The sequence below is a fragment of the Lissotriton helveticus genome, chromosome 7 (assembly GCF_964261635.1).
Source record: "Lissotriton helveticus chromosome 7, aLisHel1.1, whole genome shotgun sequence".
NCBI lineage: Eukaryota > Metazoa > Chordata > Amphibia > Caudata > Salamandridae > Lissotriton > Lissotriton helveticus.
In genome coordinates, this window is record NC_136068.1 from 1,151,437,830 (window position 1) to 1,151,462,703 (window position 24,874).

At 45.7% G+C, this 24,874-nt stretch overlaps 1 protein-coding gene across 1 annotated transcript in view; it reads left to right on the forward strand.

The window, feature by feature from the left end:
- LOC144770056 (ABC-type organic anion transporter ABCA8-like) overlaps window positions 1–24,874 on the forward strand; it is a 2,854,033-nt gene that overhangs the window by 1,626,132 nt on the left and 1,203,027 nt on the right. The window contains exon 20 of the mRNA XM_078654287.1: window positions 3,636–3,802. Coding sequence (XP_078510413.1) covers window positions 3,636–3,802 — 167 coding nt within the window. The remainder of the gene's footprint in view (window positions 1–3,635; window positions 3,803–24,874) is intronic.

Consider the following 24,874-nt stretch of genomic DNA (forward strand, 5'->3'; position numbering starts at 1 on the left):
TACCTTCTGCACTTAACCATGGAGTTCTAGGTGAGCTTGATCCTCTTACATAAGTGTACCTAATGTAAACTGAGTGAGTGGCTGTGTCTGTTAAAATGATGTTGGTTCATTATTTGCTCAAGTAGCTCTTCGTGTTATACACCATTATATTTAATAAAACATAAAAAGAAAATAAGTGTGATAAGCATCTGTGATCTACCTGACCCACCAAACATTTTTCCAGAAAAAACTCCATGCTTTGGCTCTCTATTTTCTGGTTGTCCCATAATGTTAATGCTAACAATGGCCCTTCAGGATCAACCTTCTACATCATAGCGCCTTGCTACAGGATTTCCATTTTTTCCTTCAAATTCAGTGACCTCTTGTGGCAGTTCCCTGTACTCTGGGTTTTGTGCTAGCCATTCTAGACTCGACCATTGTTATCCTTACAGCAAGCTTGGTCTGGTCAGATCTAAGGAAATTTAAATCTATTGTTGCAACGTCAATTTTAGTTTCCAGCAACTCATGCAAAGTCGCTATTGCTTCCAGAATTACTTCAAACTTATCAATAAGTTCAGGAGGTATTACAAGCATAGCACGTGCTAGTGACCACACACGTCTCAGACTCCCTCCCCCTCTCCTCCTCTCCTGGACTTAGCTGCAGTACAATCTTTCCAGTAGAGATGCACCAAGGACTCACAGCACCGACAGAGTAGATCGGAGAACACTGTAACCTTCAGTATGCTCATTGTTGCAGAATTTAGTTGCACAGGACCTCTAATCTAGTGTGACGGTGCAGCACTCTTGCCCAAGCCACACCCACCACACCTTGCCCCTTTACATGGCCTAAATATCTTTTTTTAGGGCATGGAGACTGTGCCCCTCATCCTGAAATGATTCAGAAAAGGGGGTGGTGATGAACAGAGTGCCTGAATTAAGCAGACCACTCTTACCCAGTCCAAAGATCAGGGCTTGATCCATCACCGTTTTTTAGCTCACTGCACCATCCCAGCTCAGAACTTGGCTATATGCAAATTAGTCTGTTCCTGTCCCAGTGCATGATGGGAACAGGGCAAACCAAACTACCAAGCCAATTCTTATACTGGGAAGGAAACAAGCTTCCGGGGACCGGTTTCTGCCATTTGAGGCGTCGTCGGCCCGGCTTGCTTGAATCCTGATGGTGCAATGAGCAAGGGACTCACATCTGAGTATACCCTTCCACGCTTATGGTGGACAAAATGATTCAGAAAAGGGGGTGGTGATGAACAGAGTGCCTGAATTAAGCAAACCACTCTAACCCAGTCCAAAGATCAGGGCTTGATCCATCACCGTTTTTTAGCTCACTGCACCATCCCAGCTCAGAACTTGGCTATATGCAAATTAGTCTGTTCCTGTCCCAGTGCATGATGGGAACAGGGCAAACCAAACTACCAAGCCAATTCTTATACTGGGAAGGAAACAAGCTTCCGGGGACCGGTTTCTGCCATTTCAGGCATCGTCGGCCCGGCTTGCTTGAATCCTTATGGTGCAATGAGCAAGGGACTCACATCTGAGTATACCCTTCCACGCTTATGGTGGACAAAATGATTCAGAAAAGGGGGTGGTGATGAACAGAGTGCCTGAATTAAGCAGACCACTCTTACCCAGTCCAAAGATCAGGGCTTTATCCATCACCGTTTTTTAGCTCACTGCACCATCCCAGCTCAGAACTTGGCTATATGCAAATTAGTCTGTTCCTGTCCCAGTGCATGATGGGAACAGGGCAAACCAAACTACCATCCTGAAATGGCAGCCTTCTCTTATAGCCTGCCAATCAGTTACTCAAATGTATGATTCCAACTGTGGAACTGCTTGCCAATCAGATTACTCAGCCTTGTGGTTCAAACTTTGGAACTATGGAACCAAAAGGAATGGCAGGGATAAATGTTACCTCATCCAATCAGATTATCTTCACTTTTTGTATCTCCAAATCCTAAACAATTAAAACGGTCAAGATATACAGTTGTTAACCCTTTAAATCTCACTCAGCAGTTTTTAGGAGTTAGCAAAGCTTCCTATTTGAAAAAATGGGCAAACATCTTTTTTCATATATAAACAGAAGGAGGGAGCAAGGGAATTTTTCACATGTGTGAAAGGAAAAATACTCCCAGTCCCCTGGACTGAAATATAGAAATAACAAAAGAAGGAGTATCTCCACCGAGACCTTAACAAAAGGGTTTCGAATTGGATGTCAATGAATAGAGGAATATTTTCCTTTTAAAACCCCTCACTCACCAACCTGGTTGGTGACATGCTTCATCATCGGGGTCCACCCTGACGGACGAATGCCATCAGGGTGTGCTGCGACACCTGAATTACAGTGGAGCTGGTTTTTGTGAGTGTTAAGTGCAAAAGGTGGTGTTAAAAAGTTGTCCTGGTATGACCTTTAAAACTTTATTCAAGGGCTACTTGACAATATTAAAAACGGTGGGAAGATACTATTAGGTGGTTATGACCGAGAGTATCTATGTGAATGGTCTACATGTTTCAACCTTAGAGTGGTAAATCACAGGTTTTCGTCAGGACCAGAAGTGAGGAAAATGGGTGGTCTGCACACACTAACGTGCAGCCAGTCCTAGATTCCTAAAGCCAGATTGCAAAAATCGTCAATCGGCGATGGCTCAAACCAAAATAGGCGAGCAAAAATCAAGACCTGTGGGAGGAATAAAGAAAAAGCAGTCACAAACAAACAAAATACGTGCCTGTAACGTAGTGTCGACTCTCACGTGTCTGTATGCTTCATGCGAATCCCATTCTGAACATACAACAAACCGATATAGTGTTGCTTGCTTGCTTGCATTAAAGTAGCATAAAGTGGAGTAGCATACAGGGTAGTTGCATACTGGGGAGTAGCGTTGACTGGACGGGCATACGGTGAAGTGGCATAGAATGTAGTAATGTAGAGTGGAGTGACATACAGTAGAGTGGCATAGAGTGGTGCACAGTGTAATAGCATGCAGCGGATTGTAGTAGAGTGGGGTGGCCTATAGTGAAGTGGTGCGCAGTGGTGTGGTGTAGTAGAGTGAAGTACACTGGAATAGCGTACAGTGCAGTGGTGTACACTGAAGTGGTGTATGGTTGTAGGTCTTTATTACACGTTCCTGGTATGAGGACCAATCAGCACTGCCAGCACCAGATTCCTTCATCCCACAACTGCTCCCTTTCAAATGTCCACATACCTCTGTTCTCAACCCACCGGAACATTCCCAAGCTTACCAACAGACATTCCATCCTTCACCATTCCATGCACATGCCACAGTACAATGATTTGTATTTCGACCATGCCGCATCTGAATAGATTCCCAACATGATATACGGCCCAGAATCCTATTGAAAGGAACAAGATGGAAACATAAACTGGAAAACAGTACTATAAATATTTTGAGAAATTTTAGGCCGTGTTACCTTGCAGAAGCAGTTATCTTTAGTTGCCTGTGATACATATAGCTCCTCTAGGAGCAGGTTTTAACGTCTGCAGGCTGAGCACAAATGTACTTGTTTAGTTCACTAGCAATATTTAAAAAAAATCAACATATTTTTAAAGACTTTGAAAATAAATGCCATATATATATATATACAATTAGCTAATGGCGTGTTTTTCTTATTTGTCTTTTCAGAGTGCTTATTCTCATCATTTATACACTTCCCATGCTTATTCGCTTTTCTCTCCACCATTTTCGCGTCCGATTGGAAACGTGGGAACTCACTCCTGATCTCTATCTGCTTCACCCTGGAGAACAACCGTATAAAAGGTTCACAAATCTTCTCATACAGAACAACACAGGTAAAACCGAAAACAACAAATCTACGCTTTGCCAACCTGTATTTTCCTGTGCTTAACTATTTAATTCAATTAAAAATAACCATATTCTGACGAAATTTTCGCCCAAAAAAGTGACATAAATACAGCAAATAAAAACATTTCAGAAAGGTCGAAAATACATATACCAAGACAAAAATATAACAAATGACAGAAATAGCAGCAGAGCATAAAACAAAAAAGAGCACTCACTACAGCATGTGCTTATCTGAACTAGGTTCGAATTAGGCCTAACCTCCACCTTCAATCTCAAACGCAACCTTTAACTGAGTGTGTTTTCATTTTTCTTCTCATCGCACGTGGCAAATTGTGCATTATGAAATGCTCTTTAGTGACAATACTTTTTACAAAGAACCCTGGTGGAAGCTTCCTTTCTTTGCAACAATCCAAGGCTCTTCCTGTTTGTTTCACAGTAGGCCTGTTCATAAATGAGACTGTTATTGAATTGTATGTAACTAGGGGCCAGATGTAGGTAAATACCATTTACCGATTCCTAAATACCGAATTTTACCGATTCGGTATTCATGAATCGGTAAATGAGATGTAGGGAAAAATTCGGTATTAAATACCGAATCGGTAAAATTCGGTATCGGAATTTCGGAATCTACCGATTCGGTATTTACCGAATCGGTATTTCCCATTCATTCCTAGGGGCCAAAATGCCCATAGGAATGAATGGGAAATACCGATTCGGTAAATACCGATTCGGTAAATACCGAATCGGTAAATTCCGAATCGGAAAGCAAGCAAAAGTGAAACTTAAGAAAACAGCCAATCAGGTGCTACCACCCTCCCCCTCCCTACCAGGAAGTGGCTACACAGGCAGCTGCAACTAGTTAGAAGGTTCTGGAGAGGCAGTTGGAGCAGAGAGACTGGGAGCAGCAGCAGAAAGAGTTTGTGCATTTTAAAACCTGAAACATGGCAAGCAGCAAAGACACAGAGCAGACAGAGAGAAAGAGAAAGCTGAAATTCAGCAACATGGAGCTACAGGTCCTTGTGGAGGAGGTGGTAAAGGTGCACCTCAAACTTTTTGGAAGGCAGTCCCTCTCTGTGGCTGAATCTGCTAAACGGAAGATTTGGCAAGATATACTCGACAAAGTCAATGCTGTGGGAGTGACCACCAAATTCACAGAGGAATTGAAAAAGAGGTTCTATGACCTGAGGAGCCTCACAAAAAAAATTAGCAGACCACCACAAGCAGGCATCGCAAACTGGTGGAGGAAAGAACACAGCACCCCTCTCACTGACCTGGAGGAGATGGTGGCCACAACCTTTGAGCCTGAAAGCGTCTGCGGACTGGGAGAAGTGGACAGCTCTGCCAAAGCTGCAAGTAGAAAAGGTAAGATGCATGCACAGCAATCCCCCTCACACCCTCATCCTTCCCTCACCCCTTTAAGCTAAGTTACCCCAGTCCCAGTGTGCCAGCACCAAACAGTAGCAATGCATCATGGTACATGTATTCATTTAATGAAAGACCATGTCATACAGCACAGCAACCACCAAGTTAGGCAAATGATTGCAGACATAAGGAAGGGCAGGCAACATGTAAATTGTGCAATTTGAAAAGATTTAATTGTAGTGGCTGTGAGACATTTGCGCTTAGCTGATATACGCTCATATGTCCACAGGTCACACATCCAGAAGGCAGTCACATGAGACTGAAGGCACGGCACCCGAGAGGGGTGAAAGTCAGGAGCCAGGTTCCAGTGCATCACAGGACACAGGTGTACCGAGTGGCCAGCCACCTTCCGAAGACCCTGAAATCACACAAGATTTGCAGGCATCCCCACGACGTTCACAGTCCCCTCTGATAATGTCTTCACCAGATATGCCAGCATCACTGGCTGTTGAAACACCTGCAGCACAACCAAGCAGGAGGCATATTGTTCCCCCACTGATAGAAATGGAGACAGCTGCCGGTGAAATGGTGGTTGAAGACCCACAAACCTTGCCTGGAGATGATATCTCTGCCACACTGCAGTCCAGCGCAGAGCCTGTCCTTAGTAGCACAAGACGCCGCACAGTCCAAGGAAGGAGTGTAGGTGCACATGGGGAGGGGTCCAGTGTGTTCCAAGGCCTGGAGGGAACCATGGTCAAGATTCAGAGGATGCAGGGAAAGGGCATCATGTCCTGTCAACGACAAATGCGCAATCTCAATATCACTATGGAAGAAATTGGAAAGGGCATCAGGGAACTGGTGGAAGTAAACAAGAACATGGCTACAGGGATACATGAAATGACACAATCAGTGCAGCTACTGTGCACCAAACTGGACACAGAAATAGCATCAAGGCGCAGGGAGAAGCAGCGTGCACAGCAAAATAACAAAGCAATTCACCGCCTGGCCACAGCCACATCCCTGCTATGCAGGCGTAGCATGAACAGTCAGGAGGTCTTGACGCAAAACAGCAATCATCTGACAAGGGGCATAGCCGGAATGACTGGTGCTCTTGAGGCGCTAATAAATGCTCAAACAGCACAAACTGCTGCTATTGATGTGCCAGAGAGTGAAGGGACCACAAGTAGGAGCAGCATGGCAAGCCCCCTTATTGTAGAGACAAGGAGGAGCAGCAGGCGGCAAGGTGAGGCTACAGGCCTAACGCCCAGCGAACACAGTGAGCCACATACATCTGGCAGTGCTAAGCATGGACGCAAATGAACAATCATTAGTATGGGCTAGTGACCCTGGACTTACAATTTTGAAAGTTAAAAGTTTGTGTTGCACATTTGTGCCTTGGATACCTGCGTAGTGACCACATTAAACTACGGTGGGTGCTTACAACACCTGTCTGTGTCTGTTAACTCTCTGTGAGCATTGCAGTGAAATGCTTTCTGGTGCACTTTTGTTATTTTAAATACCGACATCATTACAACATTAAACTAGTGTTCTAGCATTCTACATATGTCTTTGTCTCATTACTTACTCAGAAATAGTTGCGTGTGATATCCTCACGTCTGTATCTGCCATCACTTGGTGTTGACACTCCAGCAGGTCGTGTTTCAGGCACAGCAGCCTCGTCGTAATGATCCTCAAAGTCTGACAACTCCACCTCTGTGCCCTTCTTCACAGCAAGGTTGTGCATCATAGCACAGGCAGCAATGATCTTACAGCAGGTGATGGGGGTATACAGCTGGGCACCTCCACTCTTGTGCAAGCACCTAAACCTGCTTTTCCATATGCCGAAGGAACGCTCCACAACATTTCTTGTGCTCTTGTGGGCCCTGTTATACCTCCTTTGGCTGGGTGTTGAGGGGTTGAGGTAGGGGTGAGTATGAAGGAGCGGAGGGCATATGCACTGTCTCCTAAAAGGAAAAGGGAATACATTACTCACATGCATACATTTACTTCTTACTGCAATAGGTGTTAAAGGGGTCGCACACTGTGTCTTACCTAGGAGGTATCCTTCAACAAATTCCCCTGCTGTCAGCCGTGAATACATACCGCTGTTTTGAAATATAAAGGAGCCGTGGGTACTCCCAGGAAATTTTGCAACAAGGTCAGTGATGGCGCACTTGGCATTGCAGATCACCTGCACATTGATGGTGTTGGTGGACTTCCTATTCCTGTATATATATTCGGTGGCAGCAGGGGGACAAATGGAAATATGGGTGCCATCAATGCAGCCCAATGATATTGGGGAAACGTGCCATCTGGTAAAAGTCAGATTTTGTTTGGACCAGTTCAGCATGGGTTGCAGGAAAAGATATATAATGGTCCATCCTCTGCAACATGGCGTCAAGGAATTTGTGGAAAAACCGTGACAGGCTGCTCTGGGTCACCCCACCTACCGCAGCAACCACACTCTGGTAGCTCCCAGACGCAAGCAGGTGTAGGCTGCACCGCACCTGCACGTGGGGTGGAATAGCGTGTGCCCTTGGGGTAGTGTGCTCCAACAGTGGTTGGAGGTCCATGATGAGGTCCAAAATGGTGTCTGGGGCCAACCTGTACCTCTGGAGTATCTCTGCCTCTGTGAGCATGAACAAGCTGATCCTCTGCCTGTAGACCTGCTCCTGTCTCTGCCATTCCCTCTCTCCTTCCTCCTGTAGCCGTCTCGCAATGACATAAAATGCCGCCATTGTGAAAAAAGTATTGCATTTTGGGTCCTTTTTGATAGGCTGCACCTGGTTACCACCTGATTTCAATCCATAGTAAATACCGACTCTTAAATACCGAATTTCAAGCAAATTCGGTATTTAAGAGCTTACCTACATCTCAATATTCATTTTTACCACTTCTTATTTACCGAATCGGTATTTTACCGATTCGGTAAATTTACAGAATCTGTAAATTTACCGATTCGGTAAATGTACCGAATCGCAAACCGTTGCGATTCGGTAAATTTACCGATTCAGTAAATTATCCGATTCACAATGTTTACCGATTCGGTAACTTTTCCGATTCGGTAAATTTACCGAATCGGACGATTTTCTGTCTCCTACATCCCAAATGCTCAATACCGGTTGGTAACGGCCGAAAATCGGCATTTTCGGCCGTTACCGACCGGTATTGGGCTACCTACATCTGGCCCTAGATTTTTGATATCCAATGACAAGGTCAAAAGGTTTCTAACACATATTGATCTTTAGCCTTCTTGAGTCTCAAAGCCTATTTATTTGACAATGCTGGAGTATTTGTTGCCTGCCTATTCGCTATGGGGATGGTATTGAGGACATCATCGTCCCCCATCCTACATGGGAGCTTTATTTTAAGATTATCAGATAAAATAGCGTCAACAGTTCCATACAAATATTAATTGGCTCACAGGGGCACTTCAACACATGTTGTTTATTTATTGATAATGTTTTATGCCACTTTACCACGATGTGTTGCAGAATGCTTTATATGTGCATTAAAGTTAAGGTTTAGACAAAATCCAGAATCACAGAAAAAGGAACATGTCTTGGCTAGATGCTGAATTGCTTACTTGGGATACATATGTACAACATCACATCTCATAATGACAGGAAGTCTATAGGATTTATGATTATAGTATCTCATCAAATGTATAGCGATTGAACGATCAAATCAATTAGTGGATTAGATGTATTCAATCACCTTTTAGGCTTGGGTGACCTGCCATTTCATTTTAATTATTTTTAGGTCAGGACACATTCATTTCTATACAAGTACACAGTCCAGTGATTGGAGGGGTACCTGTGATCTTCGGAGATCGACGGTTACTGTGTCATGATGTGTTCTTTAAAGAGCTGTGTCCTGTTCTTTCTTAAATTGAAGCAGGTTTGGGGAGTCCTTGTGGATACAGGGGTGATGTTCCAGATCATTGTGCATTGATGGAAGAGACTGGTTGCCTTGGTTTATTTTTGGTACTTTTTTGCTCTAGGCTTGTAGGTTAAGGGTGTGGGAAAAGCCACTAGACATGATGAGTTTGTCAGTCAGACAACCAAGAATGCCTGTTTGTAATAAGGTGTGTTGCGGTGTGTATGATGCTTTAAGGGATGAATGTATGGTTATGAAGTCACTTTCTGGTAGTGTGAGGAAATAGATTTTTACAGGTTCACCTTTGCCCCCACAGTTTGGCTATTGGGTACTAGTTTAATGACACTGTAACGCACTGGGCCCTGCTGTCCAGACCCCAAAGCATGTGTTAACATTAAAGGTATATGTTTAGTTGGTTTACCCTGAAATGGCTTAAGTTAAGTTACCTATAAGTAAATAGTATATGGTACCAGGAGTAGCTAGGGCCTATTGGCTAGGTATCCCCCTTGGACTGCAGCACTGATTGTGCCAGCACGAGTGTGACAAAGGAAAGCATGTCTCCAAGACTGTCACTGCAAACTAACTTTGCCATTCAAACCTATTGGAAAGCCCAAACCTTCCTTTATAATATATATTTCACCCCTAAGGCAAGCCTCACTAGATCTAAGCCAGGGTGCTCTATGTTAAAAAGAGGGCATCAGTTTAACATGTCCCGAGTTACATGCTGACAACTCAGCAGTGCTAACTTCCAAATGGGACTAATGAAATTGCTATTCATAGTATCAAAAGAATCTGTGCTTTAAACCAGAGATGTTGCTCATGTCAAATTTAATGTTACTAGTTTACAAAGTGAATTTTAGAAAGTTGCCACTTTGTTGCCCAAAGTTGTCCAGTAGCCGTTTTCAGGTACAAGCAGCCCTCCCAGAGAGAGGTGTAAACAACTCTTAGGAAGGGACACAAAGGACTTTTGCAAGAGCATGTCCCAGACCCAGCTCTCCCTCATGCTCTCCTGCAGCGTGCTCCAGCCCCTGCAGCTATATTGCTCTATAACCTAGGTCTATTTATTTGCCTTTCATCTGTTTTGCCACTGCCTGCATTGTTCTATTACCTTTTTCTGCTGTATGCCTTGCTGTATGCCTTCATTTTTCCCTTCTTAGCGTCTGTTTTGCCTAATTTTTGCCTTTTTTCTGCTTCCTGCCTTTATTTTTCCCTCTTAGTATCGTCTTTCATTTGTTTTGTCACGTGCTATTGCCTTTTTTTCTGCTGCTTGCCTTAATTTTTCCATCTTAGTATCTTTTTCATCTGTTTTGCCTTCGCTGCCCCTTTCCTAACTCCCTATTCCCACCTGCTGGCTCCTGCCAAGCCGTGCCCACTGCCTTGCAGCGCCTTTCCCAGGACCTACTTGTTTGAGGCCAAAGCGCAACCCCATTGATCAGGTCCCCGACCCAGCTCTCCCTCATGCTGCTGCTGCTGTGCACTCCAGCTTCTGCCGCTATATTGCCCTATTGCCTTGTTCTATTGCCTTGTCTTTCATCTGATTTGCCACTGTCTGCCTCGTTTCATTGTAAACACAAGAAGGGGTGGGGAGAATACAATTGTAATGCACGTGCAACAACCGGTGGGACAATTCTTCCGTATACGCCGTAATTGCTCAGAACGAGCTGGTTTTACGACTGAGGCGGATGTGCTATCCCAGTAACTACAACAGAAGGGGTATCCATCAAGGGTCATCAAAAGAGTCAGGAAGAGGGCATCCAATGTCGATCATGAATCCCTGCTCTTAAACCATCAGATCTAGAGTGAACAAAACAGTATTTGTCTCTTATTTATTTATTTATTTATTTTTTATAATTAATTTGAATTGAAAATCAGGGCAAATAATACATTGACAACATAGACATGATTGGCTGCAAATAGAGTTAGAAAATAATGCAATGTTAGTCTTACCAACATCCCCACACACAGTAAACTGTACGTTTGAGTCTCTTTCCACACCCACAAGTAACATAATCACATTATGCGGACATTTCGTCCGTGTCAAGTTCAGGTGGATCACAAATATAACCACAAAATTTGTTCCATGCTCCCCATACCTTCTCCCATTTACGGGGACAACCTCAATGTATAAAAACCACCTTCTCGGCTACCATTGCCTCATCCATGTCTTTACACCATTTCCGGAGCGTAGGTGTGTCACTCGATCCCCGTAGCATAGCAATGTTGCGCTTAGCAATTGTCATACCCAGCATCGCCCCGTCCTGCTGCTGGTGGGTAAGGTCATTGGGCTCCCGCATGTTTAACAGGCAGCGTCGTGGTTCTGGTAATAAGGAAATTTCCACAGTTTGGGAGAGAGTGCGCATCACTTTATCCCAGTATGCTGCCACATGCGGACAGTCTCATAGGGTATGAAAAAAAGTACCCTCCTCCCCACAATTCCGTAAACAGTATTGGTGTTGGGCTTTCCCTATGGTGAAGAGTGTTGTTCTGGTGTAATAGGTGCGGTGCAATACCTTAAGTTGGACCAATCTAAGCCGCGCGGGTATAGCCATCTTGCGTGGCGATGACAGTGCCTCTTGCCATTCAGACTCATCAAAATCACCCCACGTCCCGGGACCATTTTTGTCGAAGCTTGGGCGTCGAATCTGGCAGGTTGTTAATTAATTTGCGGTACATAAAGGATGTTGCCCTTTCAACCATATGTTCTGTAAGGAGTGTATCCTCCAGTGGGTTGGCCTCTGGTATGGTCGTGCCTAGTACTAGGATGGCCTGAAGTGCATGCCGGATTTGTAAATATCTAAACTTTTCCGTCTGTGCCATATCATAGTGTGTTTCTAAGTGGGAAAATTCCACCATCTCGCCCTTCTTCCAAAGATCACCCACTGTGGAAATACCGATGTTATCCCAATTTGTGAACACCTTACTATTTCGAAGGCGTCCAAGTCTGTGTGAGTCCCAGAGTGGTGTCATCTATGTGATATCCCCTAAACAGTGTAAGCGAGCCTGCGCCTGGTACCATATGTGAATCGTGTGAGCAGTGGGGCCAATCAGAGAGGGGGGTCTACGCTTGCTGTATAAGGCTGCCATTAGTCCGTTCAATCCGAGTTCGTGCCTATCTGCTTGATATTCCGGTTCCTCCTGTGGGGTATGTAGCCAATAGTTGATTATTTTAAGGTGTGCCGCCCAGTAATACATCTGTACACTCGGAAGAGCAATCCCCCCATCGTACCAGCTACGCACCAGTTTGTCTTGGGCGATTCGTGCCGGCTTGTTCCCCCATAATAGACTGGAGGTTTGAGCCGCTATTGCTTTGAAATAGGTCTGTGGGACCGTAAACGGGGTGTTTTCGAGGACATATAAGAAACGAGGAAGCGTCATCATTTTGTAAAGCGCTGCCTTGCCCAGAAGCGTAAGGGGGAGGCTACGCCAAAGCGTTGCATCACATTTGAAGCGCCCTAGTGGGGGTTTTACATTTTTCACATAGAAGTCATCGGGGTCAGGTGTTGCGCAGATGCCTAAATATTTAAAGGCTGCGTCTGTAACCCGCAGTGGGCAGTCCAAAGGCAGTAACGGTGGTGGGCCTTTCAGCATGTAGAGCACAGATTTAGACTAATTAATAGTGTATCCAGACACCCGGACGAATTTTTCACATATATTCAGGAGCTCTAGGATGGATTTTCTGGGGGAGGCAAAGTACAGTAATATGTCATCTACATACAGTGATATACGATCCTCCCATGTATCAGTCCAGCGAAGCCCGCGGATGGAGGGTTTCCACCTGATCCACGCTGCTACTGGTTCCAAGGCCAACGCGAACAACAGTGGGGATAGTGGACACCCCTGCCGCGTCCCTCGGGACAGCGGAAAGTCTCGCGATATGTGCACATTAGCCACCACATGCGTCATTGGATTAGTATAGAGCAGACGGACCCAAGCAAGGAATTTTGGACCAAAGCCCAAGTGTCGCAGGGATGCAAATAAATATGGCCATTCTACCACATCAAATGCCATACTTGCGTCCAAAGAGAGAATTACCCCAGGTTCTTGAATAGAGGATCTCCGGGCCATCACCGCCTGCAGCCGCCTGAGGTTAAAGGCTGTGCTTCTCTGAGGCATGAACCCAGACTGACCAGGGTGTATTAAAGATTACAGGTGGGGGGTCAACCTTAGCGCCAAGAGCTTGGCGAGAATTTTGGCTTCGGCATTGATTAAGGAGATTGGGCGATAAGAGGTGCAATCATCAGGGGGTTTTCCGGGCTTAGGGATCGCAACTATGGTGGCCAACCGTTGATCTCGAGGCAGTTCTCCAATCTCGAGACTGTCCTGAAACATAGTCAATAGAAAGGGGGCCGTCAGTTCTACCGTTTTTTTTAGAATTCGATGGGGAACCCGTTAGGTCCTACTGCCATACCGGAGGCAAGGGAGCCAATAGCTGTCTGTATTTCCTCAACCGTAAGGTCAGCTTCTAAAAGCAAAGCCGCTTCCGGTGTAAGCTTCGGCATAGCTAAATCTCTAATATAGTCATGGGCTTCGTCTATCGTAAACGCTGAGCACGAGGCATATATGCGTTCAAAATGATCGGCCAGCGTATCAGCGTACCAACTATGACACTTGGAGCGGACACCAGTGAGTCTGCGGGCGTACGCAACTGCGCAAGCGTTTTGCCCGCCTTCTCTTTTTTGTCTAACCAGGCAGGTAATTTGCCAGCCTTATCTCCCATTTCGTACACTCTATGGTGCGTGGCTTGCAATCTAGTCATGACCATCTCTCTCTGGTATGCCACAAATTCATGCTGTGTGATACGTAGCCTTTGGGAAGATTGATGTGTTGGATGCTGTGCGTGTTGGAGTGTCGCAGCCTCTAGGTCCGATTCTAACTTCTCTAGTTCTGCCCGTTTTTCCCGTTTGTGCCCAGTGATAGATGCTATAGCGTGTCCCCTTGCCACTGTTTTAAAGGCCTCCTATAAAATGCTGGGGTACTTCACCAACGATATGTTTTCTTGGAAAAAGTGCTTAGTGGCATCAGTAATCTTCTTTAGCACGTCAGGAATGAGTAGGTAATTTGGGTTTATGGGGAAAATACGGCGCCTCACAGTCTGCTGGCGTGAGTATGTCAGTAGTATCGGTGAGTGATCTGATATACCCCTGGGGCGGATATCCACGCCGACTACCCCACCCAGAGTGCCCGCCGAGATTAGAAAGTAATCAATACGTGTAAGGCTATCGTGTACCCCGAAGTGGAAGGTGTATTATTTTGCATTGGGGTGCCTGAACCGCCATGCGTCTGTGAGTCCCAAGGCATCAATGAAGTGCACAGACGGTGACCGTCCACTGCACCCGGCCGAGGGGGGGGTCTGTCCAGGGTCCCATCTACTATGTCATTAAGATCTCCCCAGAGCACAATCTCTGCCGCCGGTAGGGCCAGCAAAAATGCCGTAAGTGCGGGGTGCGCTATTGCGTGTAGAGAGGGTAGAATGTAAGCTGAGACCAGATTGGACAATTTTCCCTCCTATTGGCATGTAATGGCCGCAAAGCGGCCCTGATCATCTACTGTATTATTAATGGGAACTGCTTCTTGATTAGTATACCCACACCCCTAGTCCCAGATGAAAACACAGAATGAGCCACCATTTTATATCCCCAACTTTCTAAGGCCTTACACTTAGCGCCCATCAGGTGTGTCTCCTGTAAGAGTGCCACTGCGGGTGCGCAGCGTTTTATGTATTGCAGCACCAGACCCCTTTTCACCTTGTCCCCCAGACCCCGCACGTTCCAAGTGAGTAAAGTCAAAGGGGTCCCTGGGGAGAGTGCAGTCAACTGTTGATCAGTAACTTGGGGACCCTGGGTAGTCATCTGGTACATAGCAAAATTGAAGCGCTTACAGCCCTAGTATGACGTTAGTCACTTGAGTTATTATGCTTGCCCTTAGAAACTGTGCAAAAACATAGAAATAGAACTCTGATAACATTACCTCCCCCCACCCTGCCTGACTGATTCAAAACTACCCACCTCCCCAACCAAGCAGAGTGCTTAAGTCCCTTCCCAGTTTCCAGCGATCAGGGGTGAAAGATGGCATCCGTTACCCCGCAACCACACCATTCACATTAGGTGTGCTGACTTCTTCCCCCGTCCTCCAGCCCAAACCAGAAATGTATCCCATGAAGAGACATAATGAATGGAGTGCAGAACATGAAAAACACAAAAAACACTTTTCCAGGAATCACGCCGTCTATGAGGCCGATTCAGTAGGACGTAACAATGTTCTTTAGGAGTGTCTCAAGTATTCCTTTCGTGCCAAGGTTAAGCCCTGGTGAGCTCTTTGCAGCATAGCGAAGTCTACTCACTGTTATCCACGTCCACCTATCTGTACGGTAAGTGGAGTGGTGTGGCTCACTGGTTAGAGGCGGCAGACCAGGAAGCAGAGAACGTCCCGGGACCAGGGTTCAATTCCCGACGCGGCAGGGTAATGGACCGGGGTCAGCTGACTCGATAAATCTCGCCTCGGTGCCTACTCTAACCAGGGATCACACTCGGCAACTCTGGGCATTAGCTTGCCTCATCTCTACAAAGGCCCCCACATTCGCCGGGGATGCCTGGTTTCACCTTGGAGATACCCACTAGGGACCATTTCACAGGGATAGCCAGGACAGATTCCCCAGCGGTCTACAGTGCCACGACGCCTCAGGGCAGCAATGTGCTTTACAAGACACATACATTTACAAGACACATACATACATTTACTGAAGGAGGCAATAATCAAGGAAACAACTCGTTCACCAGAGTCACTCGCGTTCTTCACTCAATGCGCGGTCCGTGCACCAGTTTCCATTGTCACGGTGTCTACCAGGCCGTTCAACTTTCCGCCATCCCTCAAGCCACGCTTGTGCTTCGTCCGGAGTGAGAAAGAAATGTATTTTACCTTCAGCCTCCACCCTCAGTTTGGCCAGAAAGAGCATGGAGTATTTGATACCTCGGTCACGAAGCGTCTTTTTGACATCCAGAAAACCCCGTTGTTGCTTTGTGACGGCGGCAGTGTTGTCAGGAAAAATCGTCACGGTGGCATTGTCAATCTTTAGTGGGGGCGCCGTGCGCGCGGTCTGTAATATCACATCCCTATTTCGGAAATTGAATATATGGGCTAGAATAGGCCGCGGCAGCGCCTCAGGCTTTGGTATGCCACCAGGAACCCAGGATTAACAGGAAGGCATGACCAGTAGCAAGGTCAAGACACGAATCACAGAACACCGTAGCACTATTAGATGTGGCAGATCTAATACAAGGCTTACTGCACACTTCTTAGAGGTAGGGCACACTTCAGAAGACCTAAGGTGGACTGTGATTGAAAACTCCAAGTGGGCAGGCATGCAGTGGATGATAATTGAACCTTACTGCTGCGTGAACAGAAGTGGGTCTATCGGCTCAGGAGCCATATTGTGGGTCTCAATGATGATATACCTTGGCTGCCCCCCGCTTGTTGACCTGCCTCACAGGTCTAAGAGTGTCTGGATCTATGTGAACACTATGAGGGACTGTGATGATTAGATAGGAGAGATATTGTTAGCCCTGTTCCTGTATTACAATCATATGGGCCCTTTATCTTCTTCCACCGTCCCATGTGGAGTGTCATTCACCCCTGTTTTGGCCTAATTTTCTCTCTCCCTCCTTCTCTTCTCTCTTTCTTTACCCCGCTACCAGCACACACACCTTTGTCCCATCAAGATTGGGGGACGTGTTCTTTATCCACCGGAATACCCTTGTGTGATTTGCCAATAAAAGACCACGTGTGATTGCATCTCTCCATAAACACCCGCTTTGGGGTCCCTGTGTGTTACACAAACCAGGGTTTTCTTAAGGCCCCGTGGAGGACGCTGACAGACTCCATTTCCCATCAGGCCTCGAAGTACTGAGGGCGTGACATCATCGCGTCATGACATTCTGACGCTTTTGACGTCGTTACGTCTTGGCGGCTTTGTGAGGGTAGGAGTGCCCGGGCAACCCCCTTTAAAAATGGAGCCACCAGACGCTTTCTACACTGCGCGGCGATCCGGAAGCAGGATCATTTCAAGGGGTTTTCCTTCGAAACAATAGGGAGGTTTGGTGTGCAGGCGGGAAGGGGGACGTAAACTCGACCGCTCTTGGTAACCGGTTGATGTATACGATTCTCGACTGCCAATATTTGCATGGCTAACTTTGTGTGAAGGCACTAAACGGGTCTCTAACATCCGTCTATATTACAGAGAGTGATTTTATGATTTCTTCTTCCGTTTTTAATTTGTGCGAATTTCCTTTGACTCAAACACAGGTTGTGTTCTTTGGAGACCTTCCTGCCGGGTGCCATTTCGAGTTTTAATCATTGATAAACTCGGTGAGTACGCCATATGGGTCAGGCATAGATGGCTGAATTCTTTTCAGTCTAGATGCAGGCCTTTTTAACGTGATGTACGGGAGGAAGGTGTGTATCTACTGGGGGGTGTGGTAACCCATTATGCAGCAATATTTCTCGTTTAATATCTGGGTGGTTGATGCTTTTAATCACCTTCGGGGTTCACTTAATTAAATAACCCAGGAACTAGTTCTCTAAGGGGGACTTTGTAGACAAAATACAGTTGGACACCTTGGATGGGGTCCATGAATTAGCATTATACATGTAAGCATATGATTTATTGTGCTTTTTTTCAGTATGTTGCATCCCGTGATGGTGGGAATTTCCTCCACACGTCATGATAAATTTATGATCTAGAGAAACCTTTTCTTGTCCACCCACTGACCGTACTGCGACTGGGTAGGTATCAGGACTGGAAGAGATAGATGTCCTGAAGAAGACCGGGGTGACCTTTGTGGCACAGTAAGTCGGTCGAAACATGTTGGCACAAGTAGTACCAGGAGGGGTGTTGTGAGAACCTAATTTTCTCTACTAACATGACCCATCCGCAATTCTTTTAACCCTGGTTGTGGAACCTATAAATAAAGGCTCTAGTGGTATCCACAAGCCAGTTTTAAAGCACTTTTCAATGCTGCACTTTGCTCTATCACCATTTCCAGTCACAGGGTGATATTCACTGTCTTATCACTGTGTTTGTTAAATTTGTGTTGTGTCCTGTCATTTTGTCCTTTTTAGGGCTCGCCTGGCATTGCAGCGCAAAGCGCTGCCGCTAGCGACCCTTATTGTTGTTGTGAAGGCCTCCCAAGTGGTACAGACCGGTGCACTAGCAGACACCGGTCTGTGAACACGCGAACAACGTGAACGCTCACAGCGTCACGCTCCTGCCCAAGGCGCGCTCCAGGCCGACTTGTTGAAATTGCAGGTACTCGCTTATAGGCAGAAGAATCAAGAGAAAATAGCATTCATATTTAAATATGTATTAGAAAAAGGTATTTCATAATGTTGTGTACCTTGTCAGCTACATTTTCTTTGAAGAAGTCAGAGGGATTCCTGTTGTTGAGGTCAAACCTTCAGTGGAAAAACTCCGATCTTGGGAGTTAGCACTGGCGATTATTATTTTGCTAAAAACAGCATGGCTTGCAATGGTTTGCAGTTTCATGGGTGCGGTTTTCTAGTTGTGTAAATAAACATCAGATAACTGCCTCAACCGAAGCCTTTATGAAATGTAATCAGACTTTTATGACGCATTATTCTTTGCACTAAGATTAACTGTAAAGCTATGCTGTGCTGGTGGAAATACTCCTATCGCTTTTTCACTCAGCAAAAAAGGTGAAATCTAGCGCAAATAAAATGCGTCCTGGTTTTGTTAGAATCATTTCTGAAAATGAAGCTCTCCAAACTCCATGAGTCAAAAGTATCTAATTGGAGAAACGTCAAATCCAGTAGTCACACTGCAGTAGAATCTGTTGTTTCCGGGAGATAGTTGGCCACGGCTGGAATCTGTCATGAAAAGGCTTTTCTGCCGTTTGATTAAACACACTGCTCTGCGGCAGATAATCTGTTTCCCGCTTGCTCTTTTTGTCTGCAGGCTTAACCTGGGCATGAAATCCATGAACAGTGCAAACGATTATGTTACCGTCTCCCTTGATCAGAAGGTTTGAGTCCTAGTAGAATTGTAATAAGAAATATTATCTTGGTTTTCCGTTCTGATTACCGTAAGACATTTTGTCCAGAATTTAAAAGTGGAGGTAAGGCTTGGATGTCAGTTTTGATCATGTAATCTCAGTATTGAGGGAATTGCATCCTTTCTTGATATTTGGCGCAGTGAAAATCAGCCCATTGTTTATACATAAGGCCTTTGTCGTGGGAACAATGAAGTATCTCTGTATTCTGCTTTACCTTGGCAGCGACTTCATCTTAGGCAAGGACACAAGAAATTCCAAGGTTAGTAATGCTGCCAAAGGGTTTTACAGAACCCTAATATGACACTGAGGGTTAGCTTTCTTGCCAAAAAATATGACCGGATCAAATTAAGCAATAGGGCCCTTGTTTTTTTTGTAACGTTTAGTTTGCTACCTCGTGTATTTTGTTTGCTCTTGGTACATGCACAATTGTCACTATTGCCTTATGTAACGTAACGTTTGCTTTTTTAACATGCTCACTTGTAATTTTGTTCTCATGTATCAATACATGTTCCTATTGTGAAGCGCTCTGACACCTTCGGGTAAAGTCCGCGCAATATAGAAACGCATAAAATAAAATAAATAAATAAAAATGCTCGTCCCCCTTTCCATGGCGCCCCACTGAGAACAAATGCTCTTTTCATCCGGTTATAGCAGTTGTGTAAGGCTAAATGAGAAGAGTTAATCTAACACCCAGGATAAAGTTTCCTAAAGGCGAGACAGTTGCATTGCAAATGCTTGTTTGTTTTCTTCCCCCTCCCTTATGCTCCGCCCTGAGCGTGGCTACGCCAGGGCATTTTGTTAACAGACCCGATGATGAAGCATGTCACACACTTTTGTGTGTGAGTGAGGGCAGTTTCCAAAACAGATTTGTTTTGTCTGTCTCGTGTTGTTGCACGTGCATTACAATTTTAGTCTCCCCACCCCTTCTTGTGTTTACATATTGCCTTAGGGGATTCGGGGTGGTGGAGTTGTATTTGTTTTTTACCCTCTCCCCTCATATGTGAGTAGTGCCTCGTTTTTCCTTCTTAGTATCTGTTTTGCCTTGCTCTATTGCCTTTTTTTCTGCTGCTTGCCTTAATTTTTCCTTCTTAGGATCTTCTTCATCTATTTTGCCTTCGTCTCCCGTTCCCCACCTCCAGTTTCCTATCTTCTGTTTCCAGCCTCCTGCCAAGCCCTGCCCACTGCCTCCCAGCACCCCTCCCTCCTCCCAGGACCTACTTAATGGAGGGTGCAGTGGGGGCGCACAGCGGATGCGTACAGAAGGCATCCAACAGGTGTGCTGAAGGTGCGCCAAAGGCAAGCCCATTTGCATGTACTGCGCCCAGCACCAGGACCCCTTGGCCCTCAAGCACATACATCACCACCTTACTCTGCGACCAGAACACTGGACACCCCAGCGAACACTGCGGCAATGCTGCTCCACACTCTAGGGTAGGACTGTTCTCCTGCATCAGATGCACCTTCGCCTGCACCAGCATGACCACCTTCATGACCCAAAGCACCACCCAAACCCTGGCCACACCACAACAGAAGTAAGCCACCGACTCCACAGCCTGCTCCGCAACACACGCTCAACGGGCAAGCACTCCATTGAATTATGAGACACCATCACCACCCTCACACCTAGCAGTATCTTCCTCCCCTGATATCGGCACAGCGGTCCCCGACAGATACAAAATCACTCACTGTAACAGAACCAACAAACTGGGGGAGGAATGGACATCATCCCATAAGAAGCCATACAGTGCACCACCAACACCGACGATGCCACCACCCCTATGGAACACCTCTGCTTCAAACTTCACATAGACGGCAAGACAACTATCCGAGGCACCCTTGCATACTGATCCCTCACGCCTTTGCACCAGCATCTGCAACTCCATCGCAGACTTTATTGTGCCCCTAGCCCTGGACTCCAAAGACTACGGGCCCGATTCACAAAGGTCAAATGAGACGAAAGTCTAACGTTACGACTTTCAGCATTCGCAAAGGGCATTTAATACTTGTAAATGCCCTCTGTGAATACCAAAAGTCGTAAAGTATAACTTTTGTGATTCACAAAGGGCATCGTAAATGCCCTTCTTCAATACCAAAAGTCTTAAAGTTAGACTTTCTTCTCAGTTTACTTTTGTGAATCGGGCCCAATATCTTCGTCTGCAACCTCAAATTCCACATCAACGACCACAGCGACCACAACACTGCTGTTAGACCTGGCATCCTTGGCAAGGTTTCCCCTGACTTTTTGCCTCTACCTCCTGTATTTTTGATGCTGTGCTGGATTTCGTTTTTGCTGGCTTAGATGCGTTGGGCACTCTGCCACCGCTGATCAGTGTCAAAGTGCAAGTCCTCCCTGTGTAAATTGTTATTGTGATTGGTTCTCCCTGGTTTTCATATTTGACTCACAAAATAGGTCCCTAGTAGAGTGTACTAAGTGTGCCAGGGCTGGTAAAGCAAAGGCTACTAGTGGGCCTGCAGCACTGATTGTGACACCCAATGAGTAGCCCTGAAAAGATGTCTCAGGGCCACCACCGCAGTGCCGGTGCGCAGTTTGTTAACTGCTATGCTGACCTGGCAAGTGCACCCACTTGCCAGGTGCTAACCTTCCCTTTTCTTACATGTTAGTCACCCCTAAGGTAGGCCCAAGGTACCCCTGTGGGCAGGGTGCGGCGTATGTGAAAAGTAGGACATGCCCTGGTGTGTGTGGCATGTCCTGATAGTGAACTACTGCGAAGTTAGTTTTTCACTATTGCAAAGCTATCTGTTCCCATAGGATAGAATGGGAAGTTTGCTTATAATATTTTATAAACATAACTACCTCTGGGAAGAAGATAGGAAAACAAAGTTTGAGATGCCTGAACTCAGAATGTTAAGATGCATCTTTTAGTGAGGGTGATTTTTACATTCTGTGTTTGAAAACACCACTTTTAGAAAGTAGGTATTTTCTTGCTTAGTTATCCAGTGTGCCTCTGCTAGGATGTGTATTGACTGTCTGGCTTTAAGGTGACAAGGGCTGGGGAGGTGCAGTGGCTCCAGAGAGTCTGGATGAGTCAGGGCTGGGCTGAATAGACCTGGGATGCATTTAGAGCAGGGGGGGGGGGGTTTCACTGTTACTGTGTGTGTAGGTACAAATGCTTTACACATTGCCTTTGGGATAAGCATGTCTGCTCATGCAAAGCTACCAAGGGTGTGAGCCTGGGTTATCTAAAGTGTGTATCCCCCGTACCCTGACCAAAAGCAAGGGTCCCTATTTGGACAAATAAACCTTCCTCTGCCAACTAGAGACCCCTATTTCAAACAACTGCTCACCTCCTCAACAGCACAAGATCGTCCATGACCCCACACACACCACAGGACATACACTGGACTCCATTTTTTCCTCCAGATACTGCGTAAAATACAGCCACGTCACAGAACTCACATGGACTGATCACTTCATCATCCACTTCAGCATTTCCAGCCCCCACACTGCAACCCCCAACATGGCCAGCACCGTCCGCTGTAGCTGGAGAAAAATATCAGAGACCAGCTGGACGAATGCCCTCAACACCTCCAACCCAACCGATCCCACCAATCTGGAACAGGGAATTCATAACTTCATGCCTTGATCACCAACTGCACCGACAGTATAACCCCCATCAATAGCAACAAGCAGAGAAGATCCACCAAAATGGCCAGCTGTTTCACCCTGGTATTCAGAACAGCGAAGTGTGACAGCAAACAGCTGGAAGGGAAATGGCGCACCAGCAAGGACATCTCCGACAGAGAATCCTTCAAAATGTCCCTCAGCCTTTACCACCGCCTACTGAGGGCAACAAAGAAGAGAGCCCTAGCCACAAGGATCTAAACCAGCACCAACAACCGCAAAGAGCTTTTCAATATCATTAAGGAGTTCTCTCACCCAGCAGCCAGCGAAAACAACATCACACCCTCACAGGAGCTGTGTGACAACTTTGCTGACTTCTTCCACGACAAGACCACAACCATTTACAGAAACTTTAAAGCCCCGCCCTCACCCACGGACTTCGGTGACAGGTTCACCCCCACCACAACCGATGCCAACCACAGACTGACCACCTGGACCTTATCCTCACCCAGGATACCACCTCCATCATGAAGTCCATCCACTCGAGAGCTCCCACAGATCCATGCTCACACCACATTTTCAACTTTGGAAATGAAAGGATCAGCCACGAACTCAGCACCCTGCTCAACACGTCAATCATGTAAATAAGAACAAAAACTTCTCCAAAATCAATTAATTAAGGTACGGCGATATGTTCATAATACGTACACGGTTGTCCAACAGACCAATGGTTTTAGAAATGTATTATTCAAAAGTATAAAAAATGTAATGGATAGATTTTTTTTTTTTTGCATAAAAATTATAATTGTGTGTACAAGCTGTAAAGCAAAAACATATGTAGAAAAATAATTAACACATAATATATTAAAGAGCACCACCAACAACACTGTAAAGAAATACCATATTTAACATAAGAGAATTAATAAAACATGTGAAGACTTAACACAATACAAAAACAGGTACACAGATGGACAATGAACAGTCGTGACAAAAGGGAAGACACACAAGCCGACAAACAATACTCAATATGTTCAAAATCACTCAGATAATCATTAATACATGTTTCAGCAGAAAAGCGCTGATGCGCATTACGGAAGTAACAAGAGAATGGAAAATTCCTTCAATCTGGGTGTACAGATTGTTCAGTGGCAGGGGGCCATCTGTGAGAAAATACACTCTCTATGGTAATTGTATACAGGGTGCTCAATCTCAACCAATACAACCAAATGTCTGCGGGACAGAAAACATCATAGAAAAAAATGATTAAAATGAATAATGAGTAAGGCACAGGAAACTGGAGCCAAACCAGGGCAAGGTGAAGAGTATGAATGTATCACCAGTAGTGTGTGTGCTGGGGAAAGAAAAAGCCGGTTTGCATGGGTAATCATGCTGGAACGTGAAGGATAGTTAGATAGAAAAGAATGTACACCACGATCAAGAGGATATAAACCCAATAATTCGACAACCAGACACAAAGAAAAAGGAGACCCAAGAGCAGTAGCGTAGCTGTAAGAAGGTCATCAAAAATCTTTAAGGGAGACAATGATCTATAGAAATACCTACTTGATGGAAATAGGCTTCAACAGTTTCTACTGATAAGAACGTGGTGGAGGTGCTTCTGACTGGGATGAGCCCGGGACTATGCAGTCGTCCCTAGTCACATCTAGATTCTAAGGTAAGAGGAATAATTTACAACATGTTCGAAAGAGCTAACTGAAAAAGCAACAATGTAATTTATAACTATGTATCAAAGGTATAAGAAGTGTAGGTAGTCCAAACCTTTAAGTACGCAGGACCCAAGAAATGATAAATATGTATAATGGGTCCCCAACTAATGAATGGCTTAAGAGAAGCTAAGGCCAATAGAGATGGAATACCGGTGAGGCCACTCACCTGACTGCTGTTCCTGTCGTGCTTAGCGAGTTAAACGGATCATTTCTGCTGTTCTCTGCGCTGTCAGAGAGGAATCACTAACTTTTCGCGCTCCGTGCTGTTGCCTCCCCGTGGACTCGCTGGTGTGAGCGAGAGCTGCTGTCGGCACGCTCTGACCTTCGCTCCCAGCTCGAGTCTACAGGGTTGAGGCCAGGGCAAAACAAAGATCTACATCTAGCCCGGGGGACTGCGAGGACCAGCAACCCCTGCCTGGAGCAGCTGGTGCCTCTTCCCCCAGG